The sequence below is a fragment of the Ochlerotatus camptorhynchus genome, unplaced genomic scaffold (assembly GCF_037179485.1).
Source record: "Ochlerotatus camptorhynchus isolate MF236.1 unplaced genomic scaffold, CSIRO-AGI_Acam_v1.1 ptg000176l, whole genome shotgun sequence".
Taxonomy (NCBI): domain Eukaryota; kingdom Metazoa; phylum Arthropoda; class Insecta; order Diptera; family Culicidae; genus Ochlerotatus; species Ochlerotatus camptorhynchus.
The window spans coordinates 259,462-283,176 of NW_027040666.1; the positions used below are offsets into that span (position 1 = coordinate 259,462).

The 23,715-nt window shown below is 41.1% G+C and overlaps 1 protein-coding gene across 3 annotated transcripts in view; it reads right to left on the reverse strand.

Annotated features, from left to right (window-relative positions):
• Positions 1 to 23,715, reverse strand: part of Ddr (discoidin domain-containing receptor 2) — an 819,413-nt gene that overhangs the window by 99,205 nt on the left and 696,493 nt on the right. For all 3 annotated transcript variants that reach the window (XM_065222576.1, XM_065222577.1, XM_065222578.1), the window contains one exon: positions 17,946 to 18,339. In XM_065222576.1, coding sequence (XP_065078648.1) covers positions 17,946 to 18,339 — 394 coding nt within the window. The remainder of the gene's footprint in view (positions 1 to 17,945; positions 18,340 to 23,715) is intronic.

Below are 23,715 nucleotides of genomic sequence, written 5' to 3' on the forward strand. Positions count from 1 at the left end.
ACCCTTCTGATATAAAACCTCTCTAATAAACCATCTTCATAAAATCCATAAGTCGAAATCTGGGGCAGTCACTCTAAATTGTTTCGTCAGCAGGTGTTTTCAACATTCCATTGACTTGAGTGGCAGCGTGATTCGTTTCATGTTTGATTAATGGAAGTGAGTTTCAATGGAATTTTATCAATTGATGTCCTTCTTTTATTTAACGTCGGTCTTTGTTCCGCAATCTAGTGCCAATCACCGACGGACATCGTTTGCCATCTATTGACGGCAATCGAATGTGCAGGAAGGCAGCTTCCACACATACGTAGGATATCGCACCTATTCAACACACATGGGCCTGGACCAAGACGTGAGCAGATATTTTTATGCCTCAGAAAAATCCCACCGACCTTGGCTAGGACTGAACCCAGACCCATTGGGGTAAGAAAGCTGTCACGCTTACCACTACACCACCGGCGCTGGCTATAAATTGATGTAAAACATGTGAATTTCTGTTGGAGATTAGGGGCTATTCATATACTACGTAGACATTTTTTGGGATTATTGATCTCCCCCTCCCCCTGAGTAGACAATTGTAAGGGGCTGTTCATAAACTACGTAGATAGTGTGCTCAACAGATGGCGGTATTGTTTTAGTGACGATGTTTTACATTAAGAAATTTTCAATGTGTTATGTCTGTTTGTCTGTGATATAAATAAACAAAAAATAAATACAAAATCGCCAGGATCTTTTCCATGCTTAATTTGTCAATATACCCAGTGTCCATAATCCTACATAATTTTAATATTTGTATTTTTTTACCTCCTCCTCTCGACTGTGATCTAAATAGTTTGACAGCTCTTTACTGGGTGCAAACCGTTTATGTTACTTGATTTTTTTCGGTAAAAAATATCGTGATCTAGCAATCTATTTTATTGATATTGAGAACATAAATTCGGTCTGGCTTATAACCAACTATTTAAAAAATTAACAGTGTGGTGCACTCTTCAATTATTTTCAAGACATGATTTTTCCCGACACTAGCGACACTAGTGACACGACAGATGACTACTACCATAGAGGTAACTCTAAGACCAGAAGGTCTCGAAGAAACGTGCTCAACTTTTGGCTCAGCTCTGGTAATCTCTTCGGTCTCAAGCTAATCGATGCACCCCTCAAAACATAGGAAAATCCACGAACCCCTAATTTTATCTGTCAAACTTTCATACCGAATCAAAAATAACAAATCAAAAAATTGCTCAAACGTCTAATAGCACATGGAATAGAGTAAAGCAAAATGGAACGATGCGAAACGGGAACGCAAAATGAAACCAAATAAGGCCATCTGAAACTCAAATTTCTAATGGTCATAGGGTTACAAGAAGTTTAAATAAAAAATGAATCCCATTAAAATGCACGAAGTCTCGTTCCGATTAACGGGGAAGGATATTTACACAGCACAAAAATCTCCCTTTCATACCGGTGCCATTTTAAATTTGAGACGCCTGCGATTAGAACTATTTACCCATAATCTGGGTAGATTCTACTTGTTCGCACCGGTCACCACTTTCACGGATTTCTACCTAGAAAAAAAACCATACCACTGCAAGATCACTCACTCGATCATGAGTGACCCGAGTAGATGAACAGTAGGAGATATAGTTGACCTATTCTGCCCAATGTCCCTTATCAATCCATCCCGTACCATATCGATCGCTTCACGATCAACGGTAGGGCCGAGTGTAGGTAGCAAACCGATAAGAAAAAACATCGCACGCAGTGGTGTAGATCCCTAGAATTTTTATATAATTTAGTCCGCAATAAACCTTTCACAGGAACAGTCGTTTGTTTAAGTACACGTCGCGTGATTATTTTATACCTTGCAAACAATTAAATACAGTCCACATAATTCACCCCGAATAAGTACTCGCGTGTTAAGTGCTTTCTGTGCGCGTTATCCGACGACTTTAAAGCCAGTGATTAAGTCCCTGATTGAACATTTTGGTCCTTCGAGCCGGAGCGTCGGGAAACGCGAAAGTGAAGTGACTGTTTAGCCACCGCGTGGTCGCTGATTATTCTCCATAAGGGAGAACAATAGGACACGGGTGTCTAAAGACTAAAGTGGTTCGGTGATCTGCTGCTGCTGTTGCTGCCATCGATCGTCTGTTGTTGCTGCCATCATCTTTCTGTTGCTGCTGTTCCTGCGGAAAGTGCTACGACGGAGTTGAACCTGCCATCGTAGATTCGACGGATCCAGACGGATTTGCTAGGCGATATCAGGATAAGTACTGAGGGCCCCGAGCAGGTTTGTCTGTGGCGCGGATCTCTGTTGCATGTGAGACCGACGCCGGCGAGAAAGAAAAAAAATTGCATGTAGAATGAGCCAATTGAAGTGAAGTGAAATCGATTTACTACCGTGAATAAATATTATACAAATTGCTTGCATGATCAAATTTGTGGCGTCCAATTTATTTGAAGCTGAGTTGAGCCCTGACCATTCCACCATCTTGTTAGCTTTGTCCGCTTTGTAGGTTGGTTTTCCTTGTTCTTGATCTCCCATTTTGAATTGGTTTCATTGTCCAGTCAATACCGCGTGGTCGATTCGAGTATCGCATTCGGGTGAAGTAATAAGTTATAGTGAAAGTGTTCAATTATGCCAGCAACCGATGATCTACGGCTGCTGCACAAGCAGGAGCGTGCCATGCGGATTTCCTTGGACAACATTAAGGAGTTTGTCCAATCGATTAACGATGGAGCTGATAGACGTTCTTTGGACATGCGCATAGCCAGGCTGGATGATATCTGGCAACAATTCATCGATATTCGGATGCGCATTGAGCTGATCACTGATGGCGTCGATGATGAGATTTCCACGGACGAAACGGAAGAAACGGAGGAAGCAAGATTGCAACGGCAAGTCAGGGTCCAGAGACAACGAGATCGTGAAAACTCGAAGATAATTAAAGATTTCGAGAATGAAGTGTACCGCTTGAAGGAATCTATGTTCGGGTTTCTTCAATCTACATCAAGTAGTGCACTGCAAGTTCAACAGCATCAATCTGTAGCTGTACCACAGTCCAAGGTGAAGCTCCCAGAGCTGAAACTGCCCACCTTCAACGGAAGAATCTCGGATTGGGTCACTTTTCGAGACACGTACAAGAACCTGATCCACAATGATACTGGCTTGTCTAATATGGATAAGTTCACTTATCTACGAACGTCTCTCATCGGTGATGCGCTTCAGGAGATCGCATCGATCGAGATTTCCTCTGCCAACTACCCCATTGCGTGGACCGCCTTGGAAAATGCCTTTGAGAATAAGAAGTTGTTGGTGATGACCCACTTGGACTCGTTGTTCGCCCTAGAGCCACTCCGGCAGGAGAATTACGAGTCGTTGAGTAAACTCGTAAATGGGTTTGAGAAAAACCTGCAAATGCTGTCCAAGATTGGTGAAAACCCGGAGGGTTGGAGTACGTTGCTGCAGTACATGCTCTGCAAACGTCTACATCCCACAACACTACGCCAGTGGGAGTCCCACTATAATTCTAAGGAAGTCCCACGATATGCTGACTTAATCAAGTTCCTGAAGAGTCACTGTTCGGTGTTGCTGTCTATCTCACCTGGAAGGCAATTCCAGGCTGAACCGAGGAAAATAGTTCGTCCTTCCACTAGTCATGCAGGTATCCAGTCATCAGGATGCTGTCCATTCTGCGGAGAATCTGCGCACTCTGCATTTAAGTGTGCGAAGTTTTCAAAAATGAGAATTTCGGAAAGGGTCGATGCCGTGAGGAAAAATTCGCTCTGCTTGAACTGCTTGTCTCCTGCACACATCGCAAGATTTTGCACTAGAGGATCGTGCTACCAATGTGGCCAGCGTCATCATTCGTTGCTTCACGCGAACTCATCGACCACCGCGAATTCACAGAACAGATCTGGACCATTCCAAGGGAATCAGTCAAATAAGAAACCACAAGGACAAAACACGCAACCACCACAAACTAAGCCGACACCTAACGGTCACTCAACAAACACTCAGCAAACACAACAAAGCCACCCGGAATCTACCACGAATTCCACCACAAATGCAAGTAATGCTCATTCACACACTCCCGCCACAGACGGCCCCAGTACAAGCTACCACACTGCTCCATTTGTAAACACACAACATGTACCACACACTGTTTTGCTCTCTACCGCTGTCGTCAGTACGGCAACTCTTTACTCGCTCGTGCATTGCTGGACTCTGGCTCCCAGCGATGCTACATGTCTGAAAACATTTCTCAGAAGCTCAAGTTCAAAAGAACTCGTGAGCATCTGCCAATCGTTGGAATTGGAGGGTCTCGCACTGCTTCTGCTCAAGCAATTTGCGCTGAAGTTCATTCGCTCGTCACTAATTACGTGACAAATTTGAAGTTCCATGTGTTGCCTCGAGTCACTGTCGATCTACCCACACGAAGCATCGCCATTCGATCGTGGAACATTCCGAAAGAGATCATCCTAGCGGATCCGACGTTCAACGAGTCCGGAGCAGTTGATTTGATAATTGGAGCGGAAGTCTATCTGGAGTTGATGATTGCAGAACGCCAGATCAAGCTTGGAGATACTGGCCCAACCTTGCAGAACACGCTGCTGGGTTGGATCGTTTCCGGAGGCAGTCCGGAAGTATCAACATCCCTAACGACAGTATCATCCTGTGCCACTGAGAACATTGAAGAAGGATTAGCACGGTTCTTTGAGTTAGAATCGTGTCGCACCACCAGCACCCTATCGCTGGAAGAATCAGCCTGCGAGCTACACTTCGAGAAGACGACAACGAGAGATTCGAGTGGTAGATTTGTCGTCCAACTACCCAAGAAGCAATTCATGCTGGATCGTCTAGGAGAGTCGCAGTCTATAGCCATTCGGCGCTTCATGGCATTGGAGCGAAGACTTGATGCAGATCCAGCAGTGAAGAAGATGTATACCGAATTCATTGAAGAATATCTACGGATGCAGCACATGCGTGAGATTTCACCACGGGAATTAAGTACATTTCCAGTTGCTTATTTCCTACCGCATCATGCGGTAATTAAGCCGGACAGCACGACAACCAAGTTGCGTGTCGTGTTTGACGCATCCTGTGCAACCACCACTGGAGTCTCGCTAAACGACGTCCTTATGGTAGGTCCTGTTGTTCAGGAGGACCTAAACTCAATAACGCTTCGCTTCCGCCTGCGGAAATATACAATAACAGCCGACGTCGAGAAGATGTACCGGATGATGAAGACGCATCGCTTGGACCATCCCCTTCACTGCATTGTGTGGAGGGCCGATTCTGGAAAACCTATTCGCATCTTCGTTCTGACCACCGTAACGTACGGTACCTCTTCAGCACCATATCTGGCAACGCGTTGCCTCAAGAAGCTGGCGGAGGAAGAGAAAGGAAATTTTCCTGCCGCAGCGGACACCGTAATCTACGATTTCTACGTAGATGACATGCTGAAGAGCGTCGACAGTATCGAAGAAGGAGTGCAGCTATCCAAAGACCTCATCCACGTGCTGGGCACGGCTGGACTGACCTTAAGAAAGTGGAGTTCAAATTCCCGAGAGATCATGGACAGTATTCCACCATATCTGCGGGATGAACGCTTATCTTTGGACCTCGAACCTTCGAATTCCATCGTCAAGACCCTCGGACTGAAGTGGGAACCTCGATCGGACGTGTTCAGATTCACTGTACCTCAGTGGAATCCTGCTACTGAGCTCAACAAGAGGATCATATTGTCCGATTTCGCAAAGCTTTTCGATCCCTTAGGCCTGGTAGGACCTACATTAGTCCAAGCCAAGGTATTTCTTCAGGATCTTTGGAGAACAAAGTGTTCCTGGAACGCTACTCTTCCCGAAGAGCTTCAAAACTGGTGGCGAGAATTTCGAGAAGGTTTGGAAGGATTGCGACTGCTGCAAGTCCCTCGATGGGTCGCCTTTGGAAACGATACCATCTCCGCTGAACTCCACATGTTCTGTGATGCCTCCAAGAAGGCATACGGTGCCTGCATCTATCTCCGATGCACCTCATTCAATGGATCAGTCACTGCCTTGCTGCTTACAGCAAAATCCAGGGTAGCTCCACTTGAAGATCTGGAAAAGAAGCGGAAACAAACCTCCATACCGAGATTGGAGTTGTCATCCGCACTCACCGGCGTTCATCTGTTCGAGAAGGTCGTCCAAAGTATCAAGATAACTGCTCAACCATACTTTTGGACTGACTCGATGATCGTCAAATGCTGGATCGCTTCTCCACCCTCTCGCTGGAATATGTTCGTGGCCAACAGAGTGTCAGAGATCCAACACATTTCTCGTGGAGGAATCTGGAACCACATCGCTGGGTTAGAGAATCCCGCGGATGTTCTATCACGGGGAATGACGCCTGATATACTGAAGGACTACCAAATGTGGTGGCACGGACCATCCTGGCTTCGGCAGGATAAGACATCCTGGCCGACAACTGCTACAATCACAACTGAACACCTGGATCCCTCTCTTCTTGAAGAAAGAACTACTGTGTCAGCTGCAGCTCAAGTGATCGAGACCAGTCCAGTCTTCGGTCTACGATCGTCTTTGAACGATCTTCTCCGATTAGTAGCTCTGATCCGAAGATTCGCCCACAACTGCAAGAACCGTTTAGATCGTAGAGTAGGTTTCATCAGATATGAAGAGCGAGAAGAAGCGCTACGTCAGCTGCTAGCTCTTGCCCAACAGGAAAGTTTCCCCGAAGATCTCGCCGAACTGCAGAAGAATGGTGAAGTCAAGTCTACATCGAGGATCAACCAGCTCACTCCACGCTTTGTAAACGGGTTAATCCTGGTCGGCGGCCGGCTCGCGAATGCCAACATTTCGGCTGGCCGGAAACATCCAATTGTTCTTGACAATCAACACCCGCTGTCTGTTCTCATCGCCACTGACTATCACCGCAAGCATCTCCATGCTGGACAACAGCTACTGACCGCCAGCATGCGGGAAAGATACTGGCCAATTGCTGCTCGAAACCTAGCACGCATGGTCATTCATCGCTGTGTGAAATGCTTTCGTGCTCGACCGAAGCTCCACGAGCAACTCATGGCAGACTTACCATCGGAACGAGTAACTCCAGCTCCCCCTTTCTTACGAGTAGGAGTGGATTACTGTGGTCCGTTTTACATCCAGTACCCGTACAGAAAAGGAGCACCGGTTAAGTGCTTCGTCGCCGTGTTTGTGTGCCTTGTAGTGAAGGCTGTCCACCTGGAGGTCGTGGGAGACCTCACCAGTCAGGCCTTTATCGCTGCGTTGAGAAGATTCGTCGCACGCCGTGGACGTCCAGAAATCCTCATGTGCGACAACGCAACGAATTTCATCGGGGCACGGCGTGAATTGGGTGAACTACGGAAACTGTTCAATAACCAGGAATTTGCGAAGACAGTAGCTGAAGAGACGGCGATGGACAATATCAACTTTAAATTCATCCCGGCAAAATCTCCAAATTTTGGTGGGCTTTGGGAGGCTGCCGTGAAGTCGATGAAAGGACATCTGAAGCGTACCCTTGGAAACATGGTTATTTCATCTGATGAAATGGCAACTCTGGTGGCGCAAATCGAGGCCTGCCTCAACTCGAGGCCGATTACGCCACTCTCGAATGACCCGAACGACATGGAAATCCTGACTCCTGGTCACTTTCTGGTGGGAAGACCACTCACAGAAATTCCAGAACCGTCACTTGAAGACCTCAATCAGACCAGGCTTTCGAGATGGCAGCGAGTGCAGAACTTCCTTCAACACATCTGGAAGCGTTGGTCGACTCAGTACCTTTCTGATCTGCAAGCTCGAACAAAATGGACCAGGCAACGGAACAACGTCTCCATCGGAACCATGGTGCTGCTATGTGAGGATAACACACCACCCCTCAAGTGGCGCATGGGACGAGTAGTGGAGATCCACCCGGGAAAGGACGGCAACATCCGCGTCGTTAAGGTTCGCACGAAGGACGGAGAGTTCCTACGAGCGATATCCAAAATTTGTATCCTGCCAATACGGGACAATGAAGCCACTGCAACATCAGCTCAAGGGGAGGATTAGTTCCTTCTTCATCGAGCGCTTTCGAGCGCTGCGGAGGCCTGCGGGTCTCCGCGTACCAGTTAAGTCTTTGTTTTTCAATTAACGGTCAAAAAGCTTAGAGAATGTTTTGTCGTCCATAGTCCAGTTCCTCCGCTGCGGCTGGAGCCGCACGTCCGAATTTCAGATGTCCGCCGTGTTCCTCTGCCCTTCATCTACCAGTCATCATCAACTGTCGACCAAGGATCACCCTCGAAATCATACCGAAGAGTCAACAACAACCAAATTCCACTTGGACAGCCCTGAAACATCCGATCTGAAGGCAATTCTTCATCATCTGATGGTTACTCGACGGGTTCATTGGAAGCGCAACCGCGCTAGCGGAGGCGGACGGCCTCCGCGGACCAGGGAAGTCGTTTGATCTTTGTAATTTATTGTTAAAAAATCGCCTTTCATCTTATTTAGAGAATTCCGGTCGAAGATAGCCTCATCCGAGGTCGAAAGGTCAACTAGCGATGTCGAATTGAGGAGGAATCCATGGACGATCCCCAACCATCCATCGACCACACAGGCCGTGTGAGCGATGACGAGACAGACGAACGAGGCATACATTCCAGCAGCTGCAGTACAGTGATATCTATTGTTATTTATGTACATACGTTTGTTTTGATTTGCATGTTAGGAGATAGGAGATTTTTGTTTTGTATAGCTATCGATGTATAAATGTAGGTTGAAACTAGGCATTTCAAGGCGGCCGGTATGTTCGCACCGGTCACCACTTTCACGGATTTCTACCTAGAAAAAAAACCATACCACTGCAAGATCACTCACTCGATCATGAGTGACCCGAGTAGATGAACAGTAGGAGATATAGTTGACCTATTCTGCCCAATGTCCCTTATCAATCCATCCCGTACCATATCGATCGCTTCACGATCAACGGTAGGGCCGAGTGTAGGTAGCAAACCGATAAGAAAAAACATCGCACGCAGTGGTGTAGATCCCTAGAATTTTTATATAATTTAGTCCGCAATAAACCTTTCACAGGAACAGTCGTTTGTTTAAGTACACGTCGCGTGATTATTTTATACCTTGCAAACAATTAAATACAGTCCACATAATTCACCCCGAATAAGTACTCGCGTGTTAAGTGCTTTCTGTGCGCGTTATCCGACGACTTTAAAGCCAGTGATTAAGTCCCTGATTGAACACTACTCATCATAACAAAACTGGTTTACCCAGATTTTGACAACTTCTTACTGCACATAAGAATGGGTATCATCTACTCAGTCTCTGAGTAGAATCAGAATAGCGCGTAAAAAGTGAATACTACTCAATTTAGAGTTGTTTTCATGAACCGTGTACAACCAAGATCTGTCAATTTCTCTGCTAGCTCTGGTCCGTTTTATTTACTGATTAATGATTTCTGATTTCTGGATGTTCCAACTTGAAAAAAGGTCATTCCCGTATTGCTTTCTTCCAGATTAATGCTACAAACAGGTAAACAGGTTTCAAAATACTGTAAATTTCAGCTAAGCCATACTGAAGTTTACTAAATTTTAAGAAGTTGATGCTTATGTACCAAATGTAAACAATGACTTTAAACGTTGATTTCTCGTAAATATAGACTCATTCTGGAAAACTGACACCAGCATCTGAGAGATAATTTGCTCTATCAGATGATTTAGTTAGTTTGAGAGGGTGTGTTGTAATTCGTGAACAACCGACGTTTAAATACACTGATTACGTTTGGCTTGTATGCCTATTCACATGTGGCTGGACAACGTTCTGGTGCACTCAAATCTGCACAGTAATAAAAAAGTACCCAAAATTGAGTTTACTTCCCTGATAAAAATACCATAAACGAACGATAACCCAAATAATAGAACTATTCCAGAAATTGTTTGGATGAGCACGTCGTTAAGCAAAATAACCATACAAATTTTATCAGGTTGACATGTGGCCTCCGGGAGCTAGGTTAAATTAAGTTAATGAAGAAAACAAAATTTTGAGTAATCCTGATGATTGAAAATTACCAAACGATCAATCGAATTCAATAATGGAGTACGAACGAAGGTGATGGAGCACACACAAATGACAGCATCGACGGCAGCGCAGGATGCTACGACTTTCATCCAAAAATAAGTTAAAATTACCCAACGGTGAACATGATGGTTGAGTACATTTAACTGAAAATTGATTTCTTTTCTACTTTGAATCGCAAATGAAATATTTTGTAAAATATTTCGTTATATTCCTAATTAGTTCCTTTGTGAAACATAATTTACAAAAATGTAACTTTAAAGCAAAATTGGAATGAACTGTATCCATCGATAATGAAAAATATTACATTTTGAGCTTAACAATGATTAACAGAAAATGAACTTTAATTTGAGTTCATCTATTATTACTCAATAGATGAGTAAATTTTAACTACCACCACTTTTATGATGGAACCCAACATTGAGTGTTTTTACCGTGTTTTTTCTAACCGTGCTGTAAATAAATAGATCACCTAAAATTAGGTTAACGTATCTTAGCTTGTTGAAAGTTTGCTAGATACTGTTTGGCTAATCTTTATACTAATTCACTATAGCTGATATCACGTTATAAAGGTTTTCTTGATATCAAATTATATTACGTTATTACTTTATTGATATCAATTATAGTCTGAAAGTAGTATAATTTTAGTCACCTTTCTAACCGGGAGAGGGTATTACTGTTGCGCCTTTTCAGAAACATATGGGAATTCGTTAAGTGAACCATATTGTTGACGAAAAATATGTGCTACATTGATTCCAGTAGGAGTTTGCAGCTTCTGTTGTTGTGCTGCAGTGTTACACATTTTCCTAATTCGCCAAACACACAATTCCCTAAAATTAAAATTTGTTGAATTCCTAAATCCTCAAATTGAAAATTATCTCAATTTCAACTTTGACTATATGTTTTAGTATTACTTCTACGTGAAGTCAACGATTTACATAGTTGAAGATGCTAATTTCAAATAACAGACTGTAGTGGTAATTTTTATACGATAGATGGAGTAGATGAAAGCATAGAGTTGATAGTTCCTTTAGAGTACGGCAGTGTGAAGATTGTATATAGATATTAGAATAGCGAACTAGGACAACTTTTAAGGAAGGTACAAATCGGTTTTTTCATCTCTCTTTACCAAACTCCCCCTTTGGAGAGGGATGGTGAGGGGTGTCATCCCCCGCCACCACTGGCAAAAAGAGATGAAAACCGACCCGTTCAAGTACCAACTGTGTGTTTGAAACAGTTCTACCGATTTTTACCGCACTTCAATTGTTATTTGAAGGAAGGCATCCAGTCGTAGGTTTGGAAATTGCAACCTCACCATCCCTCTCCAAAGGGGGAGTTTGGTAAAGAGAGATAAAAAAACCGATTTGTACCTTCCATAAAAGTTGTCCTAGTTCGCTATTCTAATATCTATATACAATCTTCACACTGCCGTACTCTAACGGAACTATCAACTCTATGCTTTCATCTACTCCATCTATCGTATAAAAATTACCACTACAGTCTGTTATTTGAAATTAGCATCTTCAACTATGTAAACTCAATTTCAAATTTAAATTTCCTGGCATTCCAAATTGCCCAAATTCTAAATTTGAAAATGCTATGAGTTCCTTTTATTCTAAATTTTGAATCCTCCCAATCAATTTTGTTCAATATCTTAGTTCTCAAAACTTCACATCCATTAAATTTCAAGTCCTTTAAACTACAAAATCTATTCCATTCAATTACCAAATCTCTAAATTTTGCCAAACACTGTCGAATGCTTTTTCTATGTCTAGAAGAGCAACTCCAGTTGAGTGGCCTTCAAATTTGTTTGAACGAATTAAATTGGTAACTCTTAAGAGTTGATGAGTAGTTGAATGCCCATGGCGAAATCCAAACTGCTCATCTGCAAAAATTGAGTTCGTATTGATGTGAAGCATGATTCTATTTAAAATTATCTTTTCAAAAAGTTTACTTATTCAAGAAAGCAAACTTATTGGACGGCAGCTAGAAGCTTCAGCTGGATTTTTATCCGGTTTCAAAATTGGAACAACTTTTGCATTTTTCCATTTATCAGGAAAGTATCCCAACAAACAATGTGAGCTGAATAAAAGCTGAATAAGCCATTTTTTAGCTGAAAAAGTATATTTTTGCCTGAATAAGCTCTTATTCAGCATTCAATGTTTGTTGGGATGCCAAATGGAAACATCTGTTAAATAATTTTACCAAGAAAGACAAGGTACTCTCTGGGAGTTTTTTGATGAGGATATAGAAAATTCCACCATCACCTGGAGCTTTCATATTATGAAACTTTTTAGTTATAGACCTTACTTCGTCTAAATCAGTCCCCCAGGAATCATCAAAAATATTTTCCCGGGAGAAAATATTCAGATAATCCCGAGCAACCTGATTCTCAATAGGACTAGTAAGACCCAAACTGAAATTATGGGAGCTCTCAAATTGCTTAGCAAGTTTCTGAGCTTTTTCCAGATTTGTGATCAAAATTTTACCACCTTCTTTAGGCGCTAGAATAGGCTTTTGAGATTTTTTCAAAATATTTGTGAGTTTCCAAAAGGGTTTGGAACTCGGGTCTAACTTAGAAACATTATTTTCAAAAGTTTTGTTCCTCAGGGCAGAGAATTGCTTTTTAATTTGTTTTTGCAAATCCCGCCAGATAACTTTCATGGCAGGATCGCGTGTTCTTTGATATTGTCTCCTACGGACATTTTTAAGACGGATCAAGAGCTGAAGATCATCGTCTATTATAATTGAATCGAATTTAACCTCACATTTTGGTACTGAGGCAGCTCTTGCTTAAACTATAGAAGTAGTCAGAGATTCAAGAGCATAATTAATTTCATCTTTGGTTTGCAAAGGAATGTTTGGATCGAAGTTATATTCCATAAATGTTCAATATTGCTCCCAATCAGCTCTATTTCAATTACCATAGTAGAGCTGTTAGGAATAGAAATTATTACTTGGGATATTTCAAAAGTTACTGGAAGGTGATCAGAACCAAAGTCAGCATGAGTAACCAATTGGCTACAAAGTTGACATGAATCAGTTAAGACCAAATCAATAGTGGAGGGATTTCTTGCAGAAGAAAAGCATGTTGGGCTGTTTGGATATTGAATAGTGTAATAACCTGCAGAACAATCATCAAACAGAATATTACCATTGGAATTGCTTTGAGCATTAATCCATGAGCGGTGTTTTGCATTAACATCACCAATAATGAAGAATTTAGACCTATGAAGGGTAAGTTTCTGAAGGTCACCCTTGAGAAAATTCTTTTGTTGGCCTACGCTTTTAAATGGCAAATAGGCAGCTATAAGCGTAAGTTGTCCAAATGTTGTATCAAAAGAAACTCCCAAAGTTCCAAAAACTTTGGTTTCAAATGAAGAAAGAATTTTATGTTTGATTCGTCTATGAACAATGATGGCAACGCCACCACAGGGTCCATCAAGACGATATGGTCAGGTTTAAGGAACGTTTCAGTTATAATGGCAATATGCACGTTATGAACCCTCAAAAAGTTAAAAAGCTCGTCTTCATTATCTGTAAGAGATCGAGCATTCCAATTTAAAATATTTAAAGCCATTACCGAATTTTAAAGTCATGACAATATTGTTTGCAAATTTCACTCCAGTTTGAATCGCATCAAACATGGAGTTAGATTTAAGCATATCAGAAATCATGTCAGTTAATGATTTCTGTAAAAATTCCATTTTAGGGGCAGTAATGCTTCCTAAGTAAAAATTGTCAAAATTTCCGTTAGAATTACGTTGGTTAGTATTTTGATTTCTACCCGCTGCAATAGCAGCATAGGTAGCTCCATTAACTCGCTGAACATTGTTAGCAACGAGGGGAGTAGGTACAGATGAAAAATTTGAAGCAGTGGTGATATTTGTACCTACAGGTACGAATGTAGAATTTGTTCCTCGTTGTCCGTTGTTAACAGCAGAGGAATTTGTACCTGGTCGGAAACGTGGAGCGTTTCCTACCTGTTGGTTAGAACGAGATTGTAGGATCGCTTTGCGAATCTTACATTCCCAAAAATTGGAGTTGTGGTTTTCACCAAAATTTGAACATTTAAATTTCTTAGGATCTTCCTTCACAGGACAGCCACAGGAATCACCACAATTCATGCATTTAACTGGCATGTAGCAATTTTTAGCTCCGTGACCCCATCCCTGGCACTTACGGCACTGAGTGAGGTTTTGGAAATTTCCTCCAGTCTTCCTGAAGTGTTCCCACTTCACTCGGACATGGAGCATAAGGCTAGCTTTTTCTAAGGCCTTAAGGTTGTTTAGTTCACTAGACTTGAAGTGAACTAAATAAAAATCATTATAAATCCCGTTGCGCGAATCGCCAGGACGGGATTTCATTTTCATTTTGAGTACTTGGAGTGGCACAACTCCAAGTAATTTTGCCAGTTCATCTTTGATCTGATCCAGGGATTCACCACTGGGCAGTCCTTTCATGACAACCTTGAACACACGTTCAGTTTTGGTGTCATAAGTAAAACATTAGTGCTTCTTCTCAGTAAGATACTTGAGAAGACATTTAAATCCGTCCAAGGTTTCAGCCAATACACGGCCTTCACCCCGACGTCCAATTTGTAGTGAAAACTTAACTTTCACGAAATTCAAAAGTTCCATGCGAATAGCATGGAAATCGGAAGTGGTTATCACAATAGGGGGAATCTTTCCTTCTTGGCATAAACCCGGGAAAGTTTACTAGAATTTTTCTTGGATGATGGATCATTCTCATCATCCGTGAGCAAATCAAATTGATTACTCAAATTAATTTCATCAGAAAGGGGATCAAGAGTTTGCCACTATCTTTTGCGTTTTGGCGCCATGGCGGCAGTAAATTTTTATCCAAATCGACTTCCAAGCAGATTACTATAAGAATCTGAAGGATCGAAGAGGAATTTTCCAAATCGATATCCAATAAGGATTACCTCGGGTAGGGTCCAAACAAGGATCGAAGAGGAATAAGAGTTGAACGAGGTAGAACATTTTTACAGGTTGAGCACTGAAAAGTGCTGTTTAATTTGTTGTAGCTTTAGGTAGTAGTAACACTTCCTTCAGCAAAAAGCAAATAGATCCACACGGCAAGTGAGCACGATGCGGACTGCAAAATTCACTTCGTTTTACCTTCGTTTAGGCTGGATTTTTTTTTGTCTCTTTATATAGGAGATTGTTAGCCGCAGGCTGGTTCATCTCGGAAAAGGCTGGATTAACTGATTTAAATTATTTAAGTTTATTTTAAGCTTTTCGATGATCGAAGATCTTTACATTCACTTCTTTCAGTCTTCGTTCAGGCTCGATCTATTGCTCTAAATAATTCTACTTTTTTCAGCCTTCATCCAAAAATATTTTAACGTATTTATGATTACACTGATTTATTTGAAAATAATTTTAATTTTTCAGAAACATAACAACACGTTCTATCAAAACCCAAATCACATCACTTATCAAGGTGAATTTTGATCATACAAACGGAATCCTCTAACAAAATATGCCTCCCGTGATCTTTGTGGGGTTGCAGAGGTATATTCGGTCTCATATACAACAAGATTACGCTCTAACATTCCCTCCTGATTGCAAGTACCAGTCAGTCATTCCGTTGATTCATCGTGAAATTTCACTGGTTTGGATCAATCACAGAGTAACAACAGTTGATATGTGCAGGCATTAGTCTAAGCTAAGTCTAAGTTAAGCTAAATTATTCGTTATCCGAGGCTTAAGGCAGTTATACTCCAGACGATGCAGTGGCGATTAGTTGATACGATGACACGAAAAGCGTTGTGAAAAACTACAAACTAATTTAACACAAACGGTTTGTTGAGGTAACTGGCAAACGTAAAAAGGCGTTCTGCTTTGGGCTGGTTTACCTCTTCTCCATATTTCAAATGTATATTTTTGCGAAGTTCAATCTCCAAATCCAACTACTAAACATTTAAAATTCAAAATTTTCAAAATCTTCAAATTCTTTTAATTAAAAGTTCTATAGGTTTCTTAATTTTGCATTAAGTTTCAGTTAAAATTAAGGCTTCAACGTATAGAGTTATAATCTTCATAATAAGAAAACTTCAACTAATCATGTTTTTATTACTTCATGCGTTAAGTTAACGATTTACATAGTTGGAGATGCTTAACGTCAAATATGAGACTAAAAGTGATCGTTTTATACGATAGATGAGGAGATGAAAGTATGGAATTGATAGTTCTGTTAGAGTACGGCAGTGTAAAAATTGTATATAGAGAGCAGAAAGCGAGCAAAGGACAATTTTAAGGAATGTACGAATCGGGTTGATCATCCCCTTTACCAAACTACCCCGTTGAGGACGGGTGGTGAGGGGTGTGTCCCTACAGTACAGTAGCAGAACGTCCCCTATCCGTGTATCATTGAGATCGTTAAGTTGACGATGACAGGAGCACATACAGTGGCAGAGGCAATAATAGCTGCAGTTTCCAAACCTATTGACTAGATGTTTAAGTCAGATGGTGACTAGAGTTTGAAACAATTGATCCTAAGTAACATTTCAAGTTTTATTGTGGTTTTAAAGTGTTCCACAAGTCTAAATCATGGTCTTCAGAACCCTTATAAAACCCATATTGCTGCTTGGGATAGAACCGTTTCCACAAATCGGAGGTACATGAGCAAATCGGTGATCATTCAATAGTGGAACCAATACATAAAAGCCTGTTATTCCATAACTGAAAATAATCAAAACTCAAAACTTCAAATTCAAACAACTGCAGACCTTGTTATGCACCAAGTTGCTTGGACACACAGCGGGGCCATTCTGAAAAACTATGGTCAAAACCTTTACTCACCTTTTTTGAGGTTTTGGTGTCTTCGAATAAATGTTGAAAAGTCATACCGAATATTTTGAAATAGTCGCCAGAATTTTTATTTTATTTAACAAAATAATGATCTCTGACATTTAAAAAGTTTTAATTTTCAGAAACATAACCACATTTTCATATTTGACCAAACCAATAATATGTGCTCAAAAGTTTAAGATAATATTAAAATTTATCACTTTTCAGAAGCCACCAACCATTTTTTACAAAAACAAAAATGGTTGTTGTCTTCTGAAAATTCATAATGCTTTCGAGCACATATAAGATTGATCAAAGAAAAAGAAACTGCTAGAAAGTTTTACATGACATTATAATATTAAATTTTTTCCGAAGACACTAACCATTTTTGTTTTTGTAAAAATGTTTGGAGTCTTCTAAAAATAATGTATTTTAATGTTATCTAGACCTTCTTAGCATATATTGGAATAGTCAAATGAATAAAATATTAATATCTAAAATAAAAACTAAAAAACTAGTTAATTTAAGCAGTCCTGAGAGAGCTCCAATTGTATCTCTTTAGGTTTAAGATGAAGAAATATGTTGTTTTAAGCAAAATTTCTTAAATTTCATAGTTTGTTTTCTTTAAAATTCATAAAGTTAGAATTTTGATGTGAAATACTAGCAAAATAGAATTATGGTGATTATTTCAAAAGATTCGGAGTAACATTTCCACATTTCGTCCTAAATTTGGCACCGGTCCTCTAAAACGTTACAAAAAGGTGATATAAGGTTTTGACCCTCTTTTTTTAAAAATGGCCCTACTGTGGGGTTCAGGGAACACGTTAGAAACCATTAAATCTGCACAAATTCCTGGAATTTCCGTGCAAAACTGAACCGTTGCTATGAACTCATGCTTGGAAAGGATAATAATTTACTATTCTTTGCTATCTGCACCACCGGGGCGGCCGACCGTATGGTATTCCACTAGCAAAAGAATGGCGCTCGTCGTCGGTAGCACATATTTTCCCTGGTTTAGGTGCAGCCACAGCCCATCTCACTCACCTGTATCCTTTGGTTTCGCAGAGATGCAGCTCGCCGAATACGCCGCAGCCAAGCTTTTCCACTATCACCAGCTTATCCCGGGGATACTCGCTGAGCTGTAAATCATCGTCCGAGACACCGTGATCCAGATCGCTGTAAGCGTTCAGTTGCTGCTGCTGTTGTTGCTGGTGATTGTTCTGCTGGTTCGAGGGCGTCGTGGGAGCGGTGGATGATTTACAGATGGCAGTAGCGGCGTAGTACTTCTCGGGCGGTGGGGGCACTGGTGGAGGCTTCGGGAAGATATTGTTCAGCGTCGGTGGTGTCAGCCGAACGCTCACGTACCCGCCGGGAATCTTCGGTATCAGGTCCTGCATGTGCGGTACGGCATATTCCTGGCACACGATATCGGGAACATCTAGATGGGGTGGGAATAGTGAAACAACAGAATGGGTTGAGTGAGATTGAACCATATTGTTGCTATTAGTATTGGTAGTGTGCGGAGTTCGAGCTCCATGTTTGAAGCCTACACCAGGGATGAGAGAGAGAGAGAGAGTGTGTTTGCCTTTTTGTGGGCTGTAAAAACAGTTATGGAAACACGAACTATGCCAGGATGGTTTAACCATAATAAAGCCATCTATTAAAACGCCATTCTGTGTGAATTTTTAATACTTTTTACTGGTTGCGTCGAATGACTCTTTGTCGGTCATGCACACAGGCTGCCACAGTAGCGGACAGCAGTGGTCGAGAGGCACCATACTTTTGCACCATATGGCGGTCTGTTGGTTATACCAGGAGAGCTAAGTGAACGGACAATATTGTATTTTAATATTAAATGGTGTTACCATAAATTTATATTACTAGCTTTCCTAGCCGGTCAAGCATCGAGTCATGTTGAACAAAAAATCTCCGTAATCCATTCTGGACATCACGACTGCCAAGTGCCAAACCAGCAGTGTGGCAAATTCTCCCAATGTCTCCATCTGATTCGTTTCAAATACAGCTGAAGGACACGGACAACAAACGAGAGACGTCACCGTGAGCAGAGTCGTATGTAGATTGCAGATATTTTATGGGCCCCTGATGATTTTATATGCATATGGATTTTATCTAGTTGACTGTCAAACTTCTGTGATAGCATTAGTTTTTTGACTTTGTCAAACGTATTTAATTTCCATACTTCCGTATCTTATAGTGGGCCCCCTTTATGCCCTTTCGAAAGGACGGCACTGACCACGCGTTGGTGGCGATGGTGGTGCCAAGTGTGGAAGCATCCTTCTCGGTGCAGTGTTTGCTATTATTGCAATTGGCAATAAAATTTTATGTCCTCGGCTGAATTGTCATTTTCAATTTCGTTCAATCGAGAGGAATGACAGTGTGCTGCAATAGAGAGGAGTGCACATTGTTAAAGTGTCATGGAATGTGTGGTTTGTGTAAGCGCTTACTTCCACCGCATCGCAATTCAATTCCAAAGAGGGGAATGATATCCTTTTCAAAAGGATCACTACTGAATCGAATCTTTTGCTGAGTTGCAATATCCAGATGTGGCTGATTTCTACCAACTTGTACCACAATTTCCCGCTTTACGTCACATCAAAGCGCCTTCTTCACCGGAATGGGTCCTTCTGGTTATCTCCCTGTTGGCGTCGTCGTCGTTGGTCGTCCTATGGAAGCCACTAAAGGACCTAGAATTACCTTGTGCTTAACGATAACGATATGTTCGCCAAGTTCGTGTCATCGTCGTCGTTTTCGTCTAGCAGGATAAACGTCGGAACGTATGTGAAGACAGTCAACAAACGATGATTATGTTACCACTGCCATCATTGCTGAGAGGCACATTGCATTTCCTAACGTTTGATATTCACCATTAGAGTCACATCAAGAGGCCATCATAAACGAAACTGTGTCACATTTCAGGGTTCACGTGTTCCGAGAAGGTGGATGTTCTGTTCCTTTGGAGCCGATAAGAGCGGTGAAGCTGTTTCCACACTTCCCATTTCGTCGAGGAAGAAAACGCGTTTTTTATGGTGGTATCAAATTGACATTTTCTTATTCCTCGTTGCGTCATTTTAGCTGCCAGGTGCAATAAAATATGTAGAAGGTGAAAACAATTTTCCGCGTGTTCAGCCCCAGCGTCTAACACCGGCTTCAATGATGCGGAAAAAGTGCTATGACAGTTTATAGACAACGTGTTGCGATAGGAAGAATATCGCACATAAAAGTTTTGAACTTGGTTTTATGGGATTGACAATTTGGGCGGCGAAGACTGAAGTTATGGCCAATAGCATGATCATGAATTTGTAATGTTCCACGAGCATGACGGATACGGTCAAGGGTTATTTACAAACGTATCTAACGGTGATGTGACTTTTAGAGAGAACCGTAAACAGCAATGGAGGTAGACAGGTAGCATTTTTTTTTTAAATTTAGTCTTGTGTTATTGGTCTGATCTAAAGATTAAAATTAAAGGCCAGCCTCGGTTTTCAGATCACTTGTGATAGGGTAGGGCGCTACTTTGTTGAAATCGCCTATTTCAGTTCTATCGATTAACGGCGCCGGTGGTGTAGTGGTAAGCGTGATTACCTCTCACCCCAGCAGGCCTGGGTTCAATCCCAGTCGGCGCCGCTGGGATGTTCTGAGGCATAACATCTCTGATCACGCCTTCCTTCGGATGGGAAGTAAAGCCGTTGGTCCCCGGTTCATGAGTTGATGAGTCGATAGGTAGGGTCCAGGTGTGGGAGCTGCCTTCCTGGCACGTCGGTAGCATTGGTGCTCAGCACGGAAAACAAGATCGACGGAAAAAACAAACCAAAGGAAAAAAAAAAAAAAAAAAAGTTCTATCGATTGGAAAACATCAATAATATCATTGGTTTCACCGTGCTCAAATCAATCCTACGATTCTTTCTATTCTTTAGTTCAAAAGCAACAACACATAGCCTATGGTGCACCCACACGGCAGAATTATTGTCAATATTTTCAACAATAATTTTGGTGGGTCATGTAGGATGGGTATACCAGTTTCGGTAATATGATCCAATTATGGTGTTTTCCAATTATGGGTTATGGGATTCCCTTGTGCCATAATTCGAACGCATCATAATAGGATCGGATAGCTATAACTGGTACATCTACCCTACACACTAAGATTTTGTTTTCGTGTTCGGTAAATTTTACCGAAATCAGAACAGCTGAACTTTGTAAAACTTTGACCTTCATATTAAAGGCTATTGAATTTGAAAATTTAAAAACATGTTCAACCTTGCTTAAATGATCAAATCATGTCATTTTAGTGGAGATTTAGTTTCAAAGTAGCTGAAAAGCTATTGAATGGAATTGTAAGCTGTTCAGATTTTGGTAAAAATTACCGAAGTCGGCGATAATTTCTAAGAGAAAATTAAGCTTCCATAGATATTTAGACCAATTTTGCTCAAGCTTCATAATTTAAAAGGGCGTTTGTATGTCCATGGGCACAGCATTTGAACACAATTATCTACACTTTTGATTGAACTGAAATGGTATCAGAGGACGAGTTGAATTTAAAACTTAAATTGATTTTAAAACTCGAAAAATATACCTATATAGTGATAAAAAAATTTCATATCAAAAAATATCTTTGAAAACTGGAAGTCGATTAGAGATTGCTAATTCTAAAGATGGTGCAACATTTATTAACAGATTTCGTAGAAGACCGAATTTTTATGGATTTTGGGCGAAAACAACAAACCAATAAGACTGGCAGCTCTTCCAGTTCCTCGTACGACCGCTATGAGACAGGTAAAATCGCGTCACCTGCCTCTCTAAGTTTAATGCTTCGGACGAATTTGATAGCAAATATTACATCCTCAGAAGAAAGGTTTATGTATTTGCTAATTTTTCTATGCGTTGCTTCTACCTTCGCTTAAGTGCAGCGTTACTGTATCTGTTGCTTGAATTCTCGCAAAGTTACCAGTCTTGATATGATGTCTTCGTTTTGGGTCTAGGTTTTCAAATGTAAAGTATGAATTTTAACCACTTGTAGTAATGACCCGATTTTGTTAGTCCCTTTTAAGAATTCTTATCTAATTTTCCTCGAAACCCATGTACTTTTTCAATGGTCTTATTACACCAAAGTATACCTTAAACATCCATCCACTAGAAAGATTTTGAATTACGGCTATGTGAAATTATTGAAAGGCCAAAATGGCCAAAATATGTAAGTTTCTCTTACCTTCATTTGTATTTATGCTTATTCAGATTTCATCATCAGTAAACCACGTAAACATTTTAAGGGGGTTGGCAAGTATCTATGGTCCATACAAATTTCAGAACATAAAAAATGTATGGGCGATTGCCTACGCCTCAAAATTTGTCCACGTAGTTTATGAACAGCCCCAAATAATCCGAATTAATGGTCACGCACATTTATGTTTATGTGTTCACATAGGATGTATGTGGTATCCCAAATGTTGATGTTTTGGCAAAAACATGGATAATATAATTAACTTTTTCTGCGTGTACACCCAACCAGAAAATGTAAAATTCGATTACAGATTTGCATGAAAAGTACACAGAGTTTGCAATGTTTTGCGACATGCACAGATTCTATAATTTGGTCGCCGGACGGTTTAAAAAATATTGTAATTTTATTTATAGCTTATTTTTCGAACAAAGTTTGTTTCCCCAAATGCATTGCATCTAGAAAATCATCTTGTGAAGGTTTTATATAAAAATTTGCATTCTGACAAAAGTTGCTTGAACGCTGCAGTCCATTGCAAGAACTGCTATTACATTTGTTGCATGAAACATATGCAGAGGATGTAATAAATCCAACCTTACATTGGATGTATGTGTTCGCGCACGAAGCGAACGTTGGTAAATCCGTAGAACATCTTTAACACATGACTTACCCACCCCTGCTACCCCGAGACGACCGCGCGTAATAGGTCCCTTGCCTACTAGCGCCCTTGTCCATACAACACGCACTGCTCAACCGTGAGACAACTTTGATTTCCGCTTGAATGGCATTTACGATAAAGCTGGGTTTAGACTAGGCAAGTCAAATGATCAACTCAGCTGAATTCAATTGGCTAGAAAAGTTTAGCCTGGTTCAACTTTTTTTTCTCAATTCAAGTGAGTTGATCAAGTCAGTTGAATGGCATGCTTTACACGAATTCAACTGACTTGATCAATTGACTTACCCTGTCTAAACCCAGCTTAATGGACATGTTCTAACACAACGTCGAGGACCGAATGTAAGGTAAACCGATTTCCGTCTGCTGTGACGCTGATTGGAGAAGTAAGAGTATAAATGAAGATGAGTTTGCGCGCAGCGCATCATTGCTGGCATGAATGACCTTTATGGGGTGTTTACATCTGTGAGGATTTACTCACGTTAGTGTACTCGCCAACTAGCACGAATTTCAGTTGCTCCTGAAATTTCATGCTGGTAGACGCTGATGCCCTGTTTACATTATGCTAGTGAGCTTTTTTGCTAGCAGCTAGCTCATTAGCGCTGGTGAAATAGCATAAGTGTAAACACCCCATTAGGGTTAAAATCCCATGAAAAAAGAAAAAAAAAACAAAAGTAGCGCATCATTTTTGTTTTGAATACCGAACCGGAAATATTAATCCGCCGTATCAGATTCGATTGTCGTTGCACTTTTATTCTCCTGCACTGCCAAAACAAATCAGCCGTTTTCAAAGCTATGTCGTGTTAATCAATGTCGAGCTATTTATTACGCTACATTTCCAAGGAGTCCCTTCAACCGAAGGGAATTTACATACAGTTCCTGCTGAGCCATCCGAGGCTCATTCC